General features: G+C 44.9%; 1 protein-coding gene across 1 annotated transcript in view; it reads left to right on the top strand.

Moving 5' to 3' along the window:
- The first annotated feature begins 296 nt into the window (after window positions 1-296).
- LOC124554384 (trichohyalin-like) overlaps window positions 297-22,686 on the top strand; it is a 74,233-nt gene continuing 51,843 nt past the window's right edge. Inside the window, exon 1 of the mRNA XM_047128285.1 lies at window positions 297-477. Within this exon, the coding sequence (XP_046984241.1) occupies window positions 297-477 (181 nt within the window). The remainder of the gene's footprint in view (window positions 478-22,686) is intronic.

The raw sequence follows: 22,686 nt of genomic DNA, 5'->3' as shown, positions 1-22,686 counted from the left end.
GAAGCATGCTGAAGTGTACCACGTGAATCACAGCCAATCGCGCGCCAGTGACATTCTTGTCTTCGTTCTGTGCGGGTCGTGCTGTGTTCTGAAGTTCTAACTGTTTATTTCAATAATAGTGTTACGTGCTGAGTGCTGACTGCCTTCATAGTGTTCATTATGAGTGATGGTAAGCAATCGTGCAAAGTGCTATACAAACAGGCAAGGGGAATAGTATTCCGTGTGTACCAATACTTTAGGAGACAATCTTCCGCTGAATCCACGCCGGCACAAGGCGCGGGCCGTGCCTTTGCCAAATGCCAGGAGCACTGGATATTCAGAGAATATCCAGTGAAGCTAAGACGTCTATGCAAGCCTGCGGCTCAGCTGTTTTTAAATCACCAGGGAAGCAACCCAACCTCAAAAGAGAAGTGGGTGAGCTATACGATTTTGCGAATAACCTTTTCGGCGCATATGTGTTCAGCATGTATGCTGAAGGTGAGTATCCAGTAGCAGAGAAACTACTTTCGCGTATGAAAGAAGCTGAAAAATTTAACGGGAGCAAATGGACCATGTTGAGGATACTGAAAGACGTGGGGTTCAGGTATCAGGAAACGAACGATTGTAGGAAGTTATTAATGGAACGAAGGACTGTATTTTTGAGAACAATGCGGGAGCTCAGACAGGCTGGCACATCTCGAATTTATTACTTAGATGAAACTTTCGTTAATCATAACCATGCAAGGGCTATGTGCTGGAAAATGAGCGATGGGTACCGTGGAATAGAAGTTCCTCTTGGTAAGAGTAACGGAATTATAGTGCTTCATGTCGGATCAGCAGATACTGGCTTTATTCCCCAGGGTAGGCTGATTTTTAAGCCGTCAAAGGCTAAGAGTTCTGAAGATTATCACTCTGAAATGACGTACGCGTCTTCAAAAGATGGTTTACACAACATTTATTGCCACATATTGGCTCAAATGGTTCAAATGGCTCTGAGCACTATGGGACTTAACAGCTATGGTCATCAGTCCCCTAGAACTTAGAACTACTTAAACCTAACTAACCTAAGGACATCACGCAACATCCAGTCATCATGAGGCAGAGAAAATCCCTGACCCCGCCGGGAATCGAACCCGGGAACCCGGGCGTGGGAAGCGAGAACGCTATTGCCACATATTCCCGCGTCTTCAGTTATAGCCATCGGCAATGCGAGCACCCACTCAGTGCAAGTGAACAAAGCTCCAAATGCGAACTCTAAAAGGCAAATATTATTGCATGGCTGTCATCTAACGGAATACCTCATAACTTGTCGCATATCAGAGCAGATTTGCTGGTTCTTGTCAATCAACACAAGCTTCTATACAAAGTTTATGAGACAGATGAAACTTCAAAACAGTATGGACACCGTATCGTTAGATTAGCCAAATACCATTGCCATTACAACTCAATCGAGCTGGTATGGGCTTAGGTGAAAGCATATATTGCGAAAAAGAACAATACATTCCAAATTGCAGCTGTTGAGACACACATGAGGCAATAGACAGCATCTGAACATCTGCATGGGCAGCTTGCCTAAGGCACGCAGAAAAACTGCACGATGGAGATTACAACAGGGAAACTGGCAGCGACACGGTTATGGAACCACTCGTCATAAATCTTAGCGAATCTGATTCATCTACATCGGACAGCAAAGACGATGGCGTGGATTTCTTGCTGTGAAGTATGTAGGTACAAATTACTGCTACTTATGACTTTATTTGTGTGATTGTCACTGCAGCAGCATAAAAAGTTGTTAGTAGCTCAAGTTTCATCTTTGACCTCGTAACAATGCCGTTTTACCATATAACATTTCGTTCAATTAAGTACACATACTATAACGCCATCGGAAGTTGCACAATGAAAGAAAATTAGCTTTTACTAGCACATCAAACGATCTGTTTCTGATATCCTTATCCTCACAAATTATTAAAACTTGAAAATGCTTTAAATGTATTCGATCACTGTGGATACCTAATGCAAGTAATGCAAAGATTCGTTTGATTAACGAAACAAATCACTGTCGTTCAAAAGACGCAACATTAAACACTGACACTATTTAAAGAAAGAATCAAGCAACATCATGATTACTGACAAAATGGTGTGTGTATCGTCTTGAGGTTGAAGTTCTTCCGTCTGTGTTTGCTTTACAAATAAACTGGTCTTTTGGAAGGGATCTGCCTTGAGCAAAACACCACTGTTTCTTTTCGTGCTATCACCCAGAGACGTTTCGTAGAGGTTTCAGCATCATCGCTGGGCTTTCATTTGCTTTCTGTTACACAATAGGAAAACTTTCGTTATACTTTCAGAGTCTGTCGTCTTCAACCATATAGAACTTAATGTAGAAAAATTATTTATCTCGATATTTTATACGGTTGGGAATGTTGTGATTGAGTTCAACATTAATTAATCCTCTGTGGAAGGTTGTGTGTGCGCGCGTAAGGAGTCTCGCTACTAAGAATGCAGTTCTTAAAGTTCACTGTGGAACGATGTTTATGCTATCGCGCCGTCAGCTGTCTCAGTGCGTGAACTAAATGGCTCTGAGCACTATGGGACTTAACTGCTGAGGTCATCAGTCCCCTAGAACTTAGAACTACTTAAATCTAACTAACCTAAGGACATCACACACATCCATCCCCGAGGCAGGATTCAAACCTGCGACCGTAGCGGTCGCGCGGTTCCAGATTGTAGCGCCTAGAACCCCTTGGCCACCTCGGCCGGCCAGTGCGTGAACTGACGGAAGGAAATTGGCAGCGTCGCACCGTATCTTCACTCTCTCTCTCGGCGCAGAACGCGCAACGCACCCGCCTTCGTAGCTGCTCTCCACTCTAGCAATAAGTTGGCTGTCTACATCGTCTGCACCTTCATCCACTTCCGGCAGGAAGCCACTCACCCACACTTTCCTCTCAACACACATTGTATTTGGTGTTAGAACTGTTGGAGGTTGAAGTGGTGTCCCAAGGGAGGGCAGAAATCGAGCAGCAGTGGCAGTCAGCACAAGAATTCAAGTAAGTTCTGACTAAGTTTTTGGGCCTATCGTGTGTGTTTACTTTCCTTTCTTTTCTGTTAGATATGTTGTACGCTTCTGTAGGTGATGCTGGAAGTTAATGGCTCTGAGCACTATGGGACTTAACATCTATGGTCATCAGTCCGCTAGAACTTAGAACTACTGAAACCTAACTAACCTAAGGACAGCACACAACACCCAGCCATCACGAGGCAGAGAAAATCCCTGACCCCGCCGGGAATCGAACCCGGGAACCCGGGCGTGGGAAGCGAGAACGCTACCGCACGACCACGAGATGCGGGCCGCTGGAAGTAGTAGTGGTGGTGGTAGTAGTAGTAGTAGAGAAAATATTTGTCGGTAAGAGGGCGGCGTCCCGAGAGACAATTCAGCATTCGCTGGATGAGGTAACTGAAGTCCCAACTGATAATGATGCTTTGCATATGGAAATAGAGCGTTTGCAGGGAGAAAGAACAACTTAAATAGTATAGTTCAAAAACAATGGGCATGGGTAGTAAGTTTTGCGGAACGTAACAGCAAACCCAATGTTGATATCTACGAACTGACGGAGGATGGTCGTGCCAGTAACACCATTTTACAGAAGGCAGGACAAAAGGTGATTGATCCATTTTCGCGGGGGATCTACCTGCTGAAATGTTGCGAAAAGATGCATGGAACTCCCGAAAACCTTGGACGAAATAGTAGCAACTATGGCATCTTTACTTGATACCGGCTCTGTGGCTATGCCGAGAAAGAAGCGAGTAGTTTTTAACACTAAGGTCGTACGTTACAGATGTGGCACTCCGGATCAGATTCAGCAATACTTTAGGAAATTCCAGGGTCAAAGAAGAAACAGGCAGGGCACCAGACTGGAAAATGTCCGCAGGTGCATGAGAGATGGAATCAGAGTAACACTCATGCCTCTATGTTAAACAGGGCAGGGGGCAGTGTGACCACCGCAGAGAGCTTCCAGTAAGTGGGACCACAGGATATCTTAGTGCGAAATCAGCGGCAGGTATTTGTCTAACCGGCTATGTAAAGAGAAGCTTGTGTAAGTTGGGATACAATATTACAGGTACCCGTGACGAGCCGCAGTATATTTGCTCCCGTAAATTTGAAATCACTATGTTGGACACTAAATGGTATGGGTAGTAATAATGTCCACTCATTCGGTTCTCCATTGTTGGATTTCCGAGCTTGAAGGTGACACCTCCGGGTGTGTGCAGAGCTCTTCACTCACGTGGGTGAGTGCTACGTCATTCTTCGGCTGGATTTCCTGGTTAAACATCGGACCGAAGTGGATCTACAATAGCGCATAGTGCCGCTGGGTAGTACATCGTTCCGTCACGGTTTTACTGCTTAAACAACCGAACTGTCGCAATGAATACCCAAGGTCGGGATACGGTCTCAGAAGCGACTCTGACACTTGTTATACCAAAAGGGTATAGGGAAGTTGCTCTGGATGAATGTACGAGATGATCTGCCGATTAACATTATAACGTAGTTTATCCTTTCTGCAGGAAACTGAAGAAGGCTGAGTGGTGTCTGTCACTGTAGACAATTTTGTTTCAGAAGAGGTGAGGCTATCGATATGTACACCGTTATCCTACTTAATAGTGTTAGAGGAAGTTGAGTTGAAAAGGGATTTCATTTTAAAATAATTGAAGCCCGGACAACGTCGACTTAGCTGCACTAAGAGCAAAGATGCCAGATCTTAAAGGATTTGATAGACTGGACAGGAAGAAGTTATAGCAGGAATACGTAAGTGGAATTATTTAACCGGTCTGGGCTATTGCTCACTCCATCTACATTCCATCTACAACCAACGACGGAGTTTACTGATCGAAAGTGGTACATCTGCTTAATATATGCCTCCCTACCTCCTCCCCCCCCCCCCTCGAGCACGAAGCAATCCTGCAACACGACGTGATATGGACACGACTAATGTCTGAAGTAGTGCTGGAAGGAATTGACACCATGAATCCTTCAGGGCTGTCCATAAATCCGTAAGAGTATGAGGCGTGGAGATCTCTTCTGGACAGCACGTTGCAAGATATCCCAGGTATGTTCAACAGTGTCTGCGTCATCACCCTGGCACCGTCTATAATACCACGTTCAGACTCACTTAAATCTTGAAAATCTGCCATTATAGCAGAAGTAACCGATCTAACAAATGCGCCAGTTACTTGTTTTATACAGGGTGTTACAAAAAGGTACGGCCAAACTTTCAGGAAACTTTCCTCACACACAAATAAAGAAAAGATGTTATGTGGACATGTGTCCGGAAACGCTTAATTTCCATGTTAGAGCTCATTTTAGTTTCGTCAGTATGTACTGTACTTCCTCGATCCACCGCCAGTTGGCCCAATTGTAGGAAGGTAATGTTGACTTCAGTGCTTGTGTTGACATGCGACTCATTGCTCTATAGTACTAGCATCAAGCACATCAGTACGTAGCATCAACTGGTTAGTGTTCATCACGAACGTGGTTTTGCAGTCAGTGCAATGTTTACAAATGCGGAGTTGGCAGATGCCCAGTTGATGTATGGATTAGTACGGGGCAATAGCCGTGTCGCGGTACGTTTGTATCGAGACAGATTTCCAGAACGAAGATGTCCCGACAGGAAGACGTTCGAAGCAATTGATGGGCGTCTTAGGGAGCACGGAACATTCCAGCCTATGACTCGCAACTGGGGAAGACCTAGAACGACGACGACACCTGCAATGGACGAGGCAATTCTTCGTGCAGTTGACGATAACCCTAATGTTAGCGTCAGAGAAGTTGCTGCTGCACGAGGTAACGTTGACCACGTCACTGTATGGAGAGTGCTACGGGAGAACCAGTTGTTTCCGTACCATGTACAGCGTGTGCAGGCACTATCAGCAGCTGATTGGCCTCCACGGGTACACTTCTGCGAATGGTCCGTCCAACAATGTGTCAATCCTCATTTCAGTGCAAATGTTCTCTTTACGGATGAGGCTTCATTCCAACGTGATCAAATTGTAAATTTTCACAATTAACTTGTGTGGGCTGACGAGAATCCGCACGCAATTGTGCAATCACGTCATCAACACAGATTTTCTGTGAATGTTTGGGCAGGCATTGTTGGTGATGGCTTGATTGGGCCCCATGTTCTTCCACCTACGCTCAAGGAGCACGTTATCATGATTTCATACGGGATACTCTATCTGTGCTGCTAGAACATGTGCCTTTACAAGTACGACACAACATGTGGTTCATGCACGATGGAGCTCCTGCACATTTCAGTCGAAGTGTTCGTACGCTTTTCAACAACAGATTCGGTGACCGATGGATTGGTAGAGGCGGACCAATTCCATGGCCTCCACGCTCTCCTGACCTCAACCCTCTTGACTTTCATTTATGGGGGCATTTGAAAGCTCTTGTCTACGCAACCCCCGTACCAAATGTAGAGACTCTTCGTGCTCGTATTGTGGACGGCTGTGATACAATACGCCATTCTCCAGGGCTGCATCAGCGCATCAGGGATTCCATGCGACGGAGGGTGGATGCATGTATCCCCGCCAACGGAGGACATTTTGAACATTTCCTGTAACAAAGTGTTTGAAGTCACGATGGTACGTTCTGTTGCGGTGTGTTTCCATTCCTTGATTAATGTGATTTGAAGAGAAGTAATAAAATGAGCTCCAACATGGAAAGTAAGCGTTTCCGGACACATGTCCACATAACATATTTTCTTTCCTTGTGTGTGAGGAATGTTTCCTGAAAGTTTGCCCGAACCTTTTTGTAACACCCTGCATAGATGTTGGCGACCGCAGTGCCGTATTCAGCCTGTTTACATATCGCTGTATTTGAATGCGCGTGCCTATACTAGTTTCTTTGACGCTCCAATGTAGAAGAAAGGAGCAGTCCCAAGGTAGTACCTATAGTCATCATTCCAAACAAGTCCTCGGATGGTAAGAAGGCTTGCAGATTGTGCTGGAACTACAGATTTTGAAACCAATGGACAATTACGAACACCTACCCAGTGCCTAACATTACAGAGGGTAGAATCTCCAGCTTTGAGGGTCAAATGCAAGGCAAAGGGGGGTGGGAAAGCAAGAGGCATCATTTTTGTGGTGTTCCTGTACCTTTCTGGCTGAAACAAACCGACACCCATCAAGATACGTCCTTTGAGTGATGGAGTATTAGTCACACAGCAGCTAAACATAGAAATGTTAGAACATTACTAAGTCAACAACTTGAAGACTGTGAGACCCGAGTTTCTCCCGGCATTTACAACATTCAGATAACTTAACGGAAATGCAGCCAGATAACGTTGTCGAAAACCGCCATATTTCGACAGGAGCACACCCTGTACCCTGTCGTTTTCACGTCAAAACAGCAACAAGTAATCGCTGTGCAAGGGAATTTCAAATCTCTGTTTCCAGAGAACTTTCGGAAACACACACGCACATATTTTAAACAATAGCGCCTTCACAAACCAAAGACGACCAACGTCGGAAGTTATAGATAGTGGAATTAATAAATAACGGGTGAGATAGCATTGACTCTGTCCTTCAGTTTTTCGACAAAAAGAGAGAGCTGGATTCCTTGCAGAATTTCAACAAAAACCGCCATCTCTAGTTATAAGGTTAGCTACTAATTTAATTTAATCTGCTTCCTTAATAACAACCGGCCGGAGTGGCCGTCAGGATCTAGGCGCTACAGTCTGGAACTGAGCGACCGCTACGATCGCAGGTTCGAATCCTGCCTCGGGCATGGATGTGGGTGATGCCCTTAGGTTAGTTAGGTTTAACTAGTTCTAAGTTCTAGGCGACTGATGACATCAGAAGTTAAGTCGCATAGTGCTCAGAGTAATTTGAACCATTTGAACCTTGATAACACTATCCTAATGAAAGTGCATGCAGAATGTCCGTGTTATGTTCCATATTATGGCACGTACAAAGACAATGTTCTGTGATGTTGTATTTCCTCTACTGTTGTAAGCGTGTGTGACACTTATGCTCAGTGCTCCAAAGTCCTGATAGTCTGACCAATATAAGACACGGCACAACTGGAAGAAATATGGGGACCGTGATCTTATAATATTTCCGCGAAGTACCGTTAATGTTTCACTACTCACACCCATCCAGTTGCATGGAGAATCGTGCGGAAATTTGTATGCTTGCAGGCACACTAGATACTATTGGTGTCGCCACTAAAAAGCCACACGCCCTGCTCTCCACCACGGAATTATTGCAATGCTGTACGGGGCTAGTCACTGCCCCACAGAAAACACACACACACACACACACACACACACAGAGAGAGAGAGAGAGAGAGAGAGAGAGAGAGAGAGAGAGAGTCTCTGTTTTGCCCTGAGAAGCCTGCACCCGAGTGTCCCAGGAAGCTCATTACAAATGAAGCTGAATTCTTTCAACAAGTAAGGTCTCATTGACTATTCTCAGTAGCAAAATAGATTGACGTAATTTGCACCTGCTACGAACAAGATCATTCAGGCAGTGCACATCCAACAGAAGAGCAGGGGCAGTGGTTGTTGAAGTATATTCCAGTTTGTGTAGGTAAAAAATAGTATATATCTTAGGGAGTAGGACGTCCTTTCAGGCTAGCCTCCACCATCGCCCAAACCACAAGCATAGACACCAACCACTCGTTGATCTACCTGCCAGACCATCCCTTTGAGGTCCTGCTCCAGGAAAACGATGATCTAGATCCAACCCTTCTTGCTTCCCTGAATCAGATGACAGCTGCACAAATCTTCCCGTGATGACATATTACCTGCTCGTCGTTGTGAGAAAATATCTGATCGAACGGATGACAGTTGTCAAGCTGTTGGGAAATCACAACGACGTCATCATCGATGGCTAACCCGTCCAGCCGCTAGTTGATTCTGAGATGTCATTGTCTGTGATATTGGATACTTATTGCCACCAGTTAAATAAGATTATGCGCCGAGATTCAAAGGCTAAAAAATTGTATTCAAGGTTACAGATGGAAAATGCGTCCAGCCAACATGAAACTATGTAGTACAGTAACTATCACTGACATAATACAGTCCATAGAATTTCGCCATTTTATTATAATTCAGCCTTGTGGGACTTCTTGCATGCATCAGTATGGAAGACTGGAGGTCCAGACTGACGAAGCTACTTCAAAATCACGCTACAACGATTGCCCTGGGCTACTGTCTACCACTGAAAACCCTTATTCCATCACCATTAGTACTGTGAGTCCAAGTCGACAGTCTGGATGGTCAGCAGAGCTCAGTCTCTTGTCGAGTGTGAAAATGTGCTCTGTCTCAAAAAAATAGGTCTGTGTGCTAGGGATCTGTGACACCAGTTTGCACTAGTTGATTGATTGGTTTAATGGTTACAAGGGGGTCATCAGTCCCTCCTAACTAGAACAGCAGCTCCCATACCAAAGAAGGGTCTAGTGCTTGAAACCCAAGGAAACGAAATCCCAAGATCTACCAAAGATCAACAAAGCCTAGAGAAAGGAACAAGAAACGAGAAAAAGATGCAAGAGGAAGAAAGGCGGGAAGGTGCCCCGGCCAAGGAGAAGCCAGAGATGCCTCAAAGGCTGACAGTTGATGGGGGACGTACAAGCCAACCACTTACCAGGGTCACGACACCCAGAAATACTCAGAAGAGACTAGTGACACTGACAGCGTGAGAGAAGCACAGGAAAACAAAGAACACCAAATCAAACAGAAAACACGATAATGGGGAAGAAGAGCAAAACAGTGGATAGGGCCTGGTCTGGGCAGACCACCAAACCCAGAAAGCCACTGCGCATTTACAGCAGAAGAGGCAGCAGGCTGTTCTGCCAACATGTCGGTGGGGCAACAAGGCTGAGGCACCCTCCCTTAGTGAGAATGGTACAAAAACCTTTACAAATAAAGTGTAAGACCAGGTCAGCCACTGAGGCATCATCTGCTAACACTATGAACAGCGAGTCAGAATGATTAAGAGACCGCCGCAGGGTACCACAGCGACAGTGGGACAGATCTTCACGAGGGAGGAGATGACTATGATTCAACCAAATACAGCCTGATGTGGAGCCAACAATGGACCATGAAATCCTTGCAAGAGGCCTGCTTGGCGGAGGACATTCCATATCTTTAGAACAAAATACTGATCGAAGGTCCAGTTCCAGAGTAGCGATCTCAAGAGGAGGCTTGCTAGTAGGTAGTTAGACCAGCCAGTCAGCGAGTTCATTCCCTGGGATCTCAACATGATTCAGGGTCCAGACAAAGACCACTGACCGTTCATGACGTTCGAGGGAAGAAATGGAGTCCTGGATAGTCAGGTCCAAGGCATAGTCCTGTTGTAATCTGTTCTGAGAGTCGCTACAGATGAGGAAGGATTCAACAGTCGAGGAAGGGATACACTGCAAACACAAGAGTTGGCTACCAACTCTTGCAGTGAAAATACTCAGCCATGAGGCAATAAGTAGTCCATTACATCCCACATGAACATAAGCAAATCCAGCATGACTGGTAACCATTGAGCCATCAGTAAGGATTACTTCTGAACCCTGAAACGCACCAAGAATTAAGAAGAATCGGCAGTGGAGGGAGTCAGAATGAGCTGCGTCTTTCAGGCTTTTTGATAGGTCGAGATAGAGCTGTGGACGAGGGATGTATCACAGAGGCATACGTGAATAGGGCTGGAGAAGAGGTGGTAGAAGGGTAAGCTGGAGTTCAGAAAAAAGGGATGGCAATCGTAACCCCAAATGTGGGCCATTATGCGGGAGGTAGACGCATTTAAAGGCTCCATGCCACTAACTGCGAGCCCCCTCCCGCCAGAGGTCCAAGTCCTCCCTCGGGTATGAGTGTGTGTTGTCTTTAGCGTAGGTTACTTTAAGTTAGTTTAGGTAGTGTTTATGTCTAGGGACTGATGACCTCGGCAGTTTGGTCCCTTAGTAATTCACATGCATTTGGGTAGAAGGTAGATCACAATATCTGGAGAGAGGAGATGGTAGTTAAGATCCTCCAGGGAGCACCAGTAGGTGATCAGTTGTTGTTGGTGCAGAATCCACAACAGTGAAACAGGGCTATTCTGAAAGGCCCAGTTGCCAGTCTTACCACACAGTAGTATATTGTGTCCTGCATCTGTAACATCGAAAATGATGCCAAGCCATAAGTGAGACTCCCCTAATCTAGGCAGGACTGTATCAATGCTGTGTAGAGCCATATCAGAGTTGAGCAGTTCAATCTCCACTTGGTGATGCTGAGACATCGAAGAACACTGAGTTGTGACCAACATATCCGTTTTAGTTGAAGAGGGGGAGGCTTTGTCACCAGGCATTTAAGACCAGTCTCAAAAAACGATGAGAGTCTACCACATTGAGAGAGTGGCCATCAAGATACAGATCTGGATGGCTATGGACTGTACAGTGATAACGGAAATGTGGAACGCAGATTTTGGCAGCCGGAAAAAGGAAGCCGTGAGTGAAACTCTAAGCTTGCACTCAGTATGTTGCTCCCAGCAGTCTTCATGCAGCAATGCCCATTACAGATCAAAATAAATAAATGCAGAATCATTGCATACAAAGAGGCAGACATCGTAGGTCCTGCAGCTGCCACCAGATCATTCATAGTCACTAAAGAGAGACAGGTACACTTAAAATAGAACCCTGCAGAACAACTTTCTGCTGCAGGTAGGAGGTGCTGTGGAAGGTGCCAGTTTGTGCCTGAAAAGTGCTATATGAAAGAAAGTTTGAGAGCACTATGTCGTACCATAAGCTTTACGTAGGTCGAAGAAGACTGCAACAAGGTGGTGATGTTGGGCAAATGCCATTGAAATAGCGGACTCCAGGTGGATTAAACAATCTGCAATAGAGTGATCTTGGCAAAAACCATCCTCGGTTGAAGCCAAAAGGTCCTGGGTTTCGAAGATCCAATACAGCCTTTGACTCACCATATGTTCAAGCACTTTCAATTGATTAGACTGATCAAACGATGTGTATGACCTTCTAAATAGGCGGTTTACCAGATTTAAAAACTGGAAGGGAATTCCCCTCGCTCTAGAGAGGGTTAAAAATGCAAGCATATAATGTTCACCAGCCACTGATAAGTGCTGAAGCATTTGGTGGTGCACACGATGCAGTCCAGGAGGCATCTCAGTGCAGAGAGCAAAGATGCTAGCGAATTCCCACTCACTAAACTAGGCGTTATAAAGCTTTAGGCAGTGGGAAATGAAAGATAAGGGGAGTCGTTCCAGACAGTGTTTGAGAACATGGAACGCAGGTGAATAGTAGACCGACGCTGAGGTCTCGTCGAAATGCAGGACAAAATGCTCAGTGACAGAGTCTGGGTCAGTGGGTATAACACCATTTAGGGAAATTTCCAGGACACCTATAGGAGGACAGCTGCCAGAAATGCTACTGATCTTTGCCCATACCTGCAAAAATGGTCTACACAGCCCTCTGGCAACGACATTCTCAACAAATCCCTTTCTGGCATTAAGATAACAGGCCCAGGTTCAAAGCTGGTTAAAGTCTGGGAGGTACTCAAAGATGGGTGCTGTTGGAAGCTTTTGAGGGCACAACAGTGATCTTAAATCTATACAGCAATTTTGGGGGTCCACAAAGGGAGAGTCTTCCATTGGGGTAAAACCAAGGAAGAAGGAATCGCTGGAGCAGTGTAAGTATGGCGTCGTTCAGACTCCATACAGATTAATCAATGTCATCGTTTGGTGGAGTGGTTGGAATGGCAGCTGAGGAAAAGTCATCCCAATCCCCATTAGTAAAAGCCTACCTGGGAAGGTGTCAGGTGACTGATGTTTAAGAAAAGAGAATACTATCAGACAACGAGTGCTGTAGGGCATATCGTCATGAGCGCCCCATTGAATGGAAGGGAGGAATCCAGGGCTAAAGATGGAAAGATGAGTGGTGGAAAAGTGCTGTGTGGCACAAACGTTTATGGGCGTTGAAATCCCCATGGAGAAGGAAGAGGGAGGTAGCTGTCGGAAGAGAGCAAGAAGAGCAGGAAGCTTAGGAGGCCAATCTGTGCGGACATAAAGAATACATATCATTACCACAGAGTCTTAATGGATCCAAATGGCCACAGATTCTAGTATAGTTTGAAGAGCAACCCAGGAACTAACAACGTCCATGCGGACCAACACACAGACACCAGCAGAGGCTTGCAAAGAGTTGACCCAGTTCTGGCAGATGAGGAAGAAACAATGAAGACTTGGCAAATGAGTAGTCATGAGTGAGATTCCTGCGAGACAACACAATCTACTGAGTACAGAGAAAGAAGAGACTGTAATTCTAATAATAACCATTTCAGTTCCCTTGGAGGAGGGTAGTGTAAAAGGCTTGATGGATACCAAAAGGACCAGAACTGGTCGTTTTACCAAGTCATTGTCCATCACCGGTAGGACAGAGTGACATCCACGAATGTAAGATTCGAACCTGATAGAGAGAGAGGGGAGACACCCCCTACGATATCAGAGGGGCCTCATCCTCAGATTTACAATCTCCTCTAGAAGGCAAGAGGAGGTGTGGTCAGGAAGACAACAATATCAGTACCAAAAAGAGAATGAGCCGCCTTGGGGCCCACACAGCATAGGTTCTAAATCTAAGCAACCAGCTTTTTATTCTGGAGACACTGGGAAGGGGTCCTAGCGGGAGCTGCATCCCTGGTGGGCGCCAGATAAGAGTGTTTCTTTTCCAGCCAAGGAGGAGGACGGTCCCATGAGGGGAGCGAACAGGAACCACCAAGTAGGACGACAGGAGAAGGGGACAAGCGGGAGGTAATGAGGAAGAAGGAGGAGGAAAGGAAGCAACAAAAGCAAAGGTAGACGTTAAAGAAATCAGGTGGAGATGGTCGAATTTCTGTTAGGTCTCTGAGTAGGACAGACAGTCGAGAGTTTTGCATTCCTAAATCTTCCTTTCATTTTTATAGATCATGCAATCCAGCAAGCTAGGAGAATGTGAACTAGAACAAAAAAGTGGTTCAAATGGCTCTGAGCACTATGGGACAACTGCTGCGGTCGTAAGTCCCCTAGAACTTAGAACTACTTAAACCTAACTAACCTAAGGACAACACACACATCCATGCCGGAGGCAGGATTCGAAGCTGCGACCGTAGCCGTCACGCGGTTCCAGACTGTAGCGCCTATAACCGCACAGCCACTTCGGCCGGCGAACTAGAACAGTTCACACACTTGGGCAAGGGGGAGGGGGGGGCTGGTGCAAAGGCTCCAAACATGGACAGGATGGCTGCAGTCTTCGCAAATAGGATCCGCTTCACATTGTGAATATGTATGACCAAAACGGACACACTGGGAGCAGTGTATGGGAGGTGGGATACAGGACTTCACATTGCAGTGGTAAACCATAATTTTTACTTTTTTTCAGAATCGTGTCTCCCTCAAAAGCCAGGATGAAAACATCTATGTCAATGTGAATGTCCTTAGGACATCTCTGGACTCACCAAATGAAATGAATGACTTGACATGCCAGATTAATACTGATTTCCTCGTCAGTCTGAAGGAGGAGGTCCCTGTGGAAGATAACGCCCTGGGTCATATTAAGGACTGGTGAGGAATGATGCTCAACAGCAAGTCTCCTAAGCGATTGCAAGCATGGCTCGCACCATGGGCGCCACCCAGCTGCAGCAAAGGCCGCATGGCACCACTGTCGTTGCTGGGAGTTCTGATGCCCCAAAAATACAAGCAACCACTCCGATACAAACAAAGGCAGTGAAGCTCAGGTACCAGAAGTTTGATACTTGTGTTGTCAGGAGGCTCACCCAAATGGGTACACACAAACTGGCTACACATGCTAGTGACCTAGTGAGGGGGGGTGGGCGGCTACAGTAGGTAAGAAAGGCGGGAAGGATGGAGGGAGAGGAACCCATGCCAGAAACGCTGGGGAGTGAGTTTTTCCCCAAACGGCTCACACTATGCAAACGATTAAGAAAGAGAGTCAAATTCTAAGTGGGGCCAGAAAAAGGCAAGACAAAGGAGAGTGGAAACACAAGGCAAGATCGAAAGGGGACAGCTGGGTTCTCATAAAGGGGAACACCAAGGGAGAAAGAGGGGGGTAATAGGGGTGAAACTAGGATGGGGAGGAGTGGATATGGGGAAGGGAATGTAGCCTGGAAGAGAAGAAAGGCTGCAGTAGATCAGGGCCTTGCGTGCAGCCCACACACATCCACAAAGTAGCTGTGGGCTGGCTGGGGCGGGGGGGGGGGGGGGGGGAGGGAGGGTAGCAGTGGGCATTAAACTGCCTGTACAGCTCTGTGCAATCCAGGAAGATCATCTCAGTGCCATAACAGAGAATCAAGTTATGTTAAGGATCTGGTTACATAAAGAATCAAGTGACGCAATCAGAGGATTATGTTGTCCATCAGCCAAAAAGGCCTTTCCCCTAATGGCTCACACTGTGGAAACAATTTAGAAAGGGGATCGAACCCCAAGTAGGGCCAGAAAAAAGGGAGAATGGGAACGTGAGAAAAGAGTGAAAGGGAATAACAGAACTGAGGAATAGCTGAGTGGTCATAAAGGGAAACACCAATGGAGAAAGAGAGGAGCAGGAGAGGGAGGAGCTAGGATTGGAAGGAAAGGATATGGGGAAAGGAATGTAAGCTGGGAGAGAACAAAGGCTGCAATTGCTCAAGGCTCCATGAGTGCCACATATGAACCCACAAAGAGCCGTGGGCCATTTGGGGCGACCAGATGGCATCAAACATCCCCAGTTTGTCCCCTAAGACTATGTCCATTTCGACAGCAGATCAGTCTAAGATAGACAATCAAGTCTAAATTAAGAATCAAGTCTACATTAAGAATCAAGCTACGCTGAGGATGTATGCATCATCCAAAATGACCCAGGTCGACCAAGGAATAACATTGGTGAGATTCTAACAATCTGGTCACTTTTCAGGCAGTTTCAAGTCTGGAGTGGAATGAGGCAGGCCAGATGATACAACAACAAACACATCAACATAGGGGATCATCCACAAGCCAGTCAGTGTTTATACAGTGGGCTGACAAAAGTCATGGGATAACAATATGCATATATATGTGAAAATGTTCCGACGTAATCATGACCAGACGACGGGAATTAACAGACTTTGAACGTAAAATGGTAGTTGGAGCTAGCCACATGGGACATTCCATTTCAGAAATCGCTGGGGAATCCAATATTCCGAGATCCACAGTGTCAAGAGTTTGCCGAGAATACCAAATTTCAGGTGTTATCTCTCAAAGGAGACAATGTAGTGGTCAAAGGCCTTCACTTAACGGTCGAGAGCTGCGGCGTTTGCGTAGATTTGTCAGTGCTAAACTACAAGCAAAACCGTGTGAAATAACCGCAGAAACCAATGTGGAGTGTACTACAAACGTATCCGTTAGGACAGTGCTACGAAATTTGGCGTATCTACATCTACATTTATACTCCGCAAGCCACCCAACGCTGTGTGGCGGAGGGCACTTTACGTGCCACTGTCATTACCTCCCTTTTCAGTTCCAGTCGCGTATGGCTCGCGGGAAGAACGACTGTCTGAAAGCCTCCATGCGCGCTCGAATCTCTCTAATTTTATATTCGTGAGCTCCTCGGGAGGTATAAGTAGGGGGAAGCAATATATTCGATACCTCAGCCAGAAACCCACCCTCTTGAAACCTGGCGAGCAAGCTACACCGCGATGCAGAGCGCCTCTCTTGCAGAGTCTGCCACTTGAGTTTATTAAACATCTCCGTAACGCTATCACGCTTACCAAATAACCCTGTGACGAAACGCGCCGCTCTTCTTTGGATCTTCTCTATCTCCTCCGTCAACCCGATCTGGTACGGATCCCACACTGATGAGCAACACTCAAGTATAGGTCGAACATCCTTTGTTGATGGACTACATATTCTATGGACTCTCCCAATGAATCTCAACCTGGTACCCGCCTTACCAACAATTAATTTTATATGATCATTCCACTTCAAATCGTTCCGCACGCATACTCCCAGATATTTTACAGAAGTAACTGCTACTAGTGTTTGTTCCGCTATCATATAATCATACAATAAAGGATCCTTCTTTCTATGTATTCGCAATACATTACATTTGTCTACGTTAAGGGTCAGTTGTCACTCCCTGCACCAAGTGCCTATCCGCTGCAGATCTTCCTGCATTTCGCTACAATTTTCTAATGCTGCAACTTCTTTGTATACTACAGCATCATCCGCGAAAAGTCGCATGGAACTTCCGACACTATCTACTAGGTCATTTATATATATTGTGAAAAGCAATGGTCCCATAACACTCCCCTGTGGCACGCCAGAGGTTACTTTAACGTCTGTAGACGTCTGTCCATTGATAACAACATGCTGTGTTCTGTTTGCTAAAAACTCTTCAATCCAGCCACACAGCTGGTCTGATATTCCGTAGGCTCTTACTTTGTTTATCAGGCGACAGTGCGGAACTCTATCGAACGCCTTCCGGAAGTCAAGGAAAATAGCATCTACCTGGGAGCCTGTATCTAATATTTTCTGGGTCTCATGAGCAAATAAAGCGAGTTGGGTCTCACACGATCGCTGTTTCCGGAATCCATGTTGATTCCTACAAAGTAGATTCTGGGTTTCCAAAAACGACATGATACTCGAGCAAAAAACATGTTCTAAAATTCTACAACAGATCGACGTCAGAGAGATAGGTCTATAGTTTTGCGCATCTGCTCGACGACCCTTCTTGAAGACTGGGACTACCTGTGCTCTTTTCCAATCATTTGGAACCTTCCGTTCCTCTAGAGACTTGCGGTACACGGCTGTTAGAAGGGGGGCAAGTTCTTTCGCGTACTCTGTGTAGAATCGAATTGGTATCCCGTCAGGTCCAGTGGACTTTCCTCTGTTGAGTGATTACAGTTGCTTTTCTATTCCTTTGAGACTTATTTCGATGTCAGCCATTTTTTCGTTTGTGCGAGGATTTAGAGAAGGAACTGCGGTGAGGTCTTCCTCTGTGAAACAGCTTTGGAAAACGGTGTTTAGTATTTCAGCTTTACGCGTGTTATCCTCTGTTTCAATGCCATCATCATCCCGGAGTGTCTAGATATGCTGTTTCGAGCCACTTACTGATTTAACGTAAGACCAGAACTTCCTAGGATTTTTTAATGGGCTATAGCAGCAGACTGACACGAGTGAATTTGGTAACAGCACGACATTGCCTGCAGCGCCTCTCCTGGGCTGGTGACCGTATCAATAGGACCCTAGACGACTGGAAAACCGTGAGCTCGTCAGGTGAGTCCCGACTAGGTGGTGGTGGTGGTGGTGGTGGTGGTGGTGGTTAGTGTTTAACGTCCCGTCGACAACGAGGTCATTAGAGACGGAGCGCAAGCTCGGGTTAGGGAAGGATTGGGAAGGAAATCGGCCGTGCCCTTTCAAAGGAACCATCCCGGCATTTGCCTGAAACGATTTAGGGAAATCACGGAAAACCTAAATCAGGATGGCCGGAGACGGGATTGAACCGTCGTCCTCCCGAATGCGAGTCCAGTGTGCTAATCTAGGTGGTAATAGCTGATCGTAAGGATCCAGTGTGACATAAGACCCACGAAGCCATGGATCCAATTTATCAACAAGTCGCTGTGCAAGTTTTTGGTGCCTCCATAATGGCATGGGCTGTTTACAAGGAATGAAACTGATCATTGACTGAAACTAATTATGTGCGGCTACTTAGAGACCATTTGCAGCCATTCATGGACATCTCGTTTCCGAGTAACGATGAAATTTTCATGGACGACAATGTGCCATGTCACTGGGCCACGATTGTTTGCAATTGATTTGAAGAACATTCTGGACAGTTCGAGCGAATGGTTTGGTCACCCAGATCGTCGGACATGAATACAGTCGAACATTTATGGGACATAATCGGAAGTTTGTTGGAGCACAAAATCCTGGAACGGCAACACTTTCGCAGTAATGGACAGCTGTAGAGGCAGCGCGGTTCAGTATTCCTGCTGGGGACTTCCTACGACTTTTTGAGTCCAAACCCCGTCGAGATGCTGCACTACGCCGGGAAAACGGTGGTCTGACACGATATTTTGAGGCATTTCACTATTTTTGCCATCTCAGTGTATAGCGTATGTCTAAAAATGCGTAAGGTAATGGAGAACGTTCTACACACAGTCTGCAAGTCAGTTAACTTCATTCACCTTCCTAGTCTACCCAACGTTATCAACAGGGAACTGTTCTCAGTATTGAAGAAATTATGTATCAACCTATCTCTCTAATATACTAACTGTAATTATAACAGTAGACACTATTTTTATAATCGCAACAATGTTAATGCTAAATGTATTTACTAGTAAGGTCGACCGAGCGAGGCTGTGCGGTGGTTAGCACTTCGGACTCGCATTCGGGAGGACGACGGTTTAATCCTGCGTCCGGCCATCCTGATTTAGGTTTTCCGTGATTTCTCTAGATCACATCAGGCAAATGCCGGGATGGTTCCTTTGAAAGGGCACGGCCGATTTCCTTCCCTAATCCGAGCTTGTGCTCCGTCTCTAATGACCGCGTTGTCGGCGGGACGTTAAACATTAATCTCCTCCTCCTAGTAAGGTCGTGCAACAGTTATATGGTTATTATTGTGCAGCAGATCCAATAAACCTCTTTTTTGTTCAGTGGACTTCACGTAGGCTAATTGGCTCCATCTGGAAAGCTAATTCGATAGATAAACACTATACTTATTTAAAGCTTGTTTTATAATTTGACTTTAAATATTTGTATTTTAAAAGCTATCTGTGTTTCTATGATTATGAGGAGATAAAATATAAGTAATAAAATAAAATTTGAAGGTAATGTCTCCCACCCTAGAACCACCTGTCAGCCCGAACTTACATCTCTGTACAAAACTTTTTGATCTAACTTTTTAGATGTCCCAATGGGGCAAAGCTTTTGATACTGACGCAAACTTGTTTACTTCTAGTGATTTTGGTAAGTGTGCTATTGAAAATGTTATTAGCCCTTCTTTAATATCGTAATTTTTTCACCTAATGTACCTTGTACAATGAACGCCTGTCACCCTGTGACCCTCTAATCTTAACTGCATTCGTCTGATGATGATGGTGGTGGTGGTGGTGGTAGCCAAAACTGTGTAATAAATGAATAAACTTTAATAAGCGGCCCAGATGGTTTTATTCACAAACGTTGGTAAACAGTTCTGTACAAGGATGTTAGAAACGTTTACATACAAACTTTAGTCTCAGTTTCAAATACGTATTACAGAAATGGACATACAGACAAAACTGAAAAATTATTCAGATAATCGTTGCTGGCCTTATCATCGACTAAAATAACAATGAACAGGTCACCCTTGTGTTTAATAAATGTGTACTGTCAGAACTTAGTATGCTTGAGGCGAAATAAGCGCGTCATCGTTGTGTGAGATACAGAGGCGAGCGAGTATGTCGGGGCTTACCCCAGTTCTCTACTACTAGCGCAACGTCATGATATCGTGCCTGTGCTTAACACACAAAGAATCGCTCCATAATCTAAGACAAAAATTACAGTAACTTTTCCAAACTTCGTCAGTCAGTACTTCAGTATATTAATGTTAACACTGTAAGGTCTCAGAACGATCAAATGAACAAGTTACGCAAAATATACAATCTTGAGAAAAAAAAGTGACGCTAAATAACTGGTCAGAATATGCAAATGTATGTTACAATTCAAACTTACAAGTTTCGACCTGATCAGAGAAACATTTTTGGTCAAAATCAACGTTTTCACGAAAAACTGAAGACGTTAAATATTAGACCCAGAAAGATGAAAATTCTTATGTTGCCTCACTTTGATAAAACATTAACTATGCGACTCCAACAAGCTACCTCTACTAGTTTTCAAGTTATTTATTAAAAATCAAAATTGGAACTAAAATGTGGTTATTCGCCGGAGAGTAAGTATAATCTGTATTTCAAATAGAATTTCTAATGACAGCACTGTTACATTCAGGCAACAACACTGCTGTGCCAAGTTTCAAGACAGTATTGTAAATAATAATAATTACAAGGAATCTTAAAAAGCAGTTCAGAGGTGTAGCTGGTGTGGTTTAAATGCAATAACGCTAAAACTTTTTCAGTAACTAAATCAAACTTAACAATTTGCATAAAAATTGAGAAAATTGTGAATTGTTAAACCACAGAGATATTAATTACTGCTACCTGTACCTTGGGCGGCTGATAGATATTCCGGTTCGCTGCGCCCATACATAAATACAGACAGAAGCAGGATAAGAGATACTTTGCATCGAGGTATCAATCTGTCCAGGTCATTCAAAAGGCTGCCTCGGATGACGTCAGAGCTGGGCAGACTTGAATGCGTTTTCAGTAAAAGTAGGAAGTGACCAAGCGAGGACTGTACACCACCTTGGATCGCTTAGATTTCACGGAAGCAGCTTTTGTGTGCCACTCGTAATGTTGACAAAACCGCATGGCAAGTGGCGAGATTTTTTTTCCGCTTTTAAGGCGAGCAATTAACTTTTGATGAGCAAAATTCAGGGCGATAGACCACTTTACTTGGAATTTCCCGTAGAGGTCCCCCTCTGAAATGTTCCCAGCAGACAGGCCTACATTAGAATACTGATAATATTCTTTGTGCATGTGAACTTTTACTGAAGAGATGAATCAATTAACACTTTTACTTAAAGTCATAGTTCCTGATCCCACTGAGTAAATAGCAAGTAGGAACATTTTCTTTCTGTGAGCAGAGAGAGTAATGTGGACTTGCAGACTTTAAATTATGGTCAGCATGTTCTCCATCGCTTTCTGGCTGACGGCAGAAATAGTTTTAAGGCTCTTGTAAACGGCGAAGGTAGGTGTAAAGCAGGCACAGACGATGTAAGTGGCTTTTCATAACGACGTTGATGAAGTGACGACGTTTTGATTATTCACCTGCCGCTCCCACATGTTGTCTCTGCAAAGTCAGAAAACCTTCAGATCCCTTGTAACCGCTGCTTACTTCACAATACACGGATCCTTGCCTGCATTTCCGTGAGTGGAAAACATTAGCATCGTTTGTGGCTCAGGAAAATTCAGACATCGAAACGTACTGCAGTACGCTCTCTAACGACAGTTTTCTCGACAACATTGAATTTTCAGGTCTCGTTGATACGTATCTGTTTCGTAGTGGAGTGGTTGCTCTTGGCCTGCTTCTTATTGGCCTAAGAAGATTTTCAATCTGTTTTCGTAAAAATGCGAATGCTGCCCCTGTGATGTGATGTGATAATCGGTCATAAGGAAATGACCATTACGCGGTACAACGATGACGTACACCAGAACAACCGCTGAGCGCCTCTTATTTCGTCGATGGGGTCATGAGAGTTTCGGCATTCAGTTGAAGCATTCATAGGATTGTCCAGCAGGATTCGTCAAATAATTAACACGTCATTGGTTGTTATCGACAACGTTCACATGTCTGATTTTGAGATTGAGTGTCCTGTTGATTGTGAATAGAGGGAAAGGTATCACCACAGTTGTTAAAAATATTCGTGCTTTCCTTGCGATGTTTCTACCAAGATTCGTACTCAGCTGTTCCCATGTGGGTAGCTGTTTGGTAGTAGGGACGTCTAGCACACATTTTTTCATATATAAAAATATATTCAAATATATTCCAAAAATTTGTGTGCATTTTTGTGAAACACAGTGTCCTTGCTCTGTTCGCTGTTGTGGTCACCTCAGCCAGTTTCTATTTACA

The sequence above is a fragment of the Schistocerca americana genome, chromosome 1 (assembly GCF_021461395.2).
Source record: "Schistocerca americana isolate TAMUIC-IGC-003095 chromosome 1, iqSchAmer2.1, whole genome shotgun sequence".
In the NCBI taxonomy this organism is placed as follows: Eukaryota; Metazoa; Arthropoda; class Insecta; order Orthoptera; family Acrididae; genus Schistocerca; species Schistocerca americana.
The sequence above is the reverse complement of the archived record's forward strand: the minus strand, read 5'-3'. Positions and strand labels throughout refer to the sequence as shown.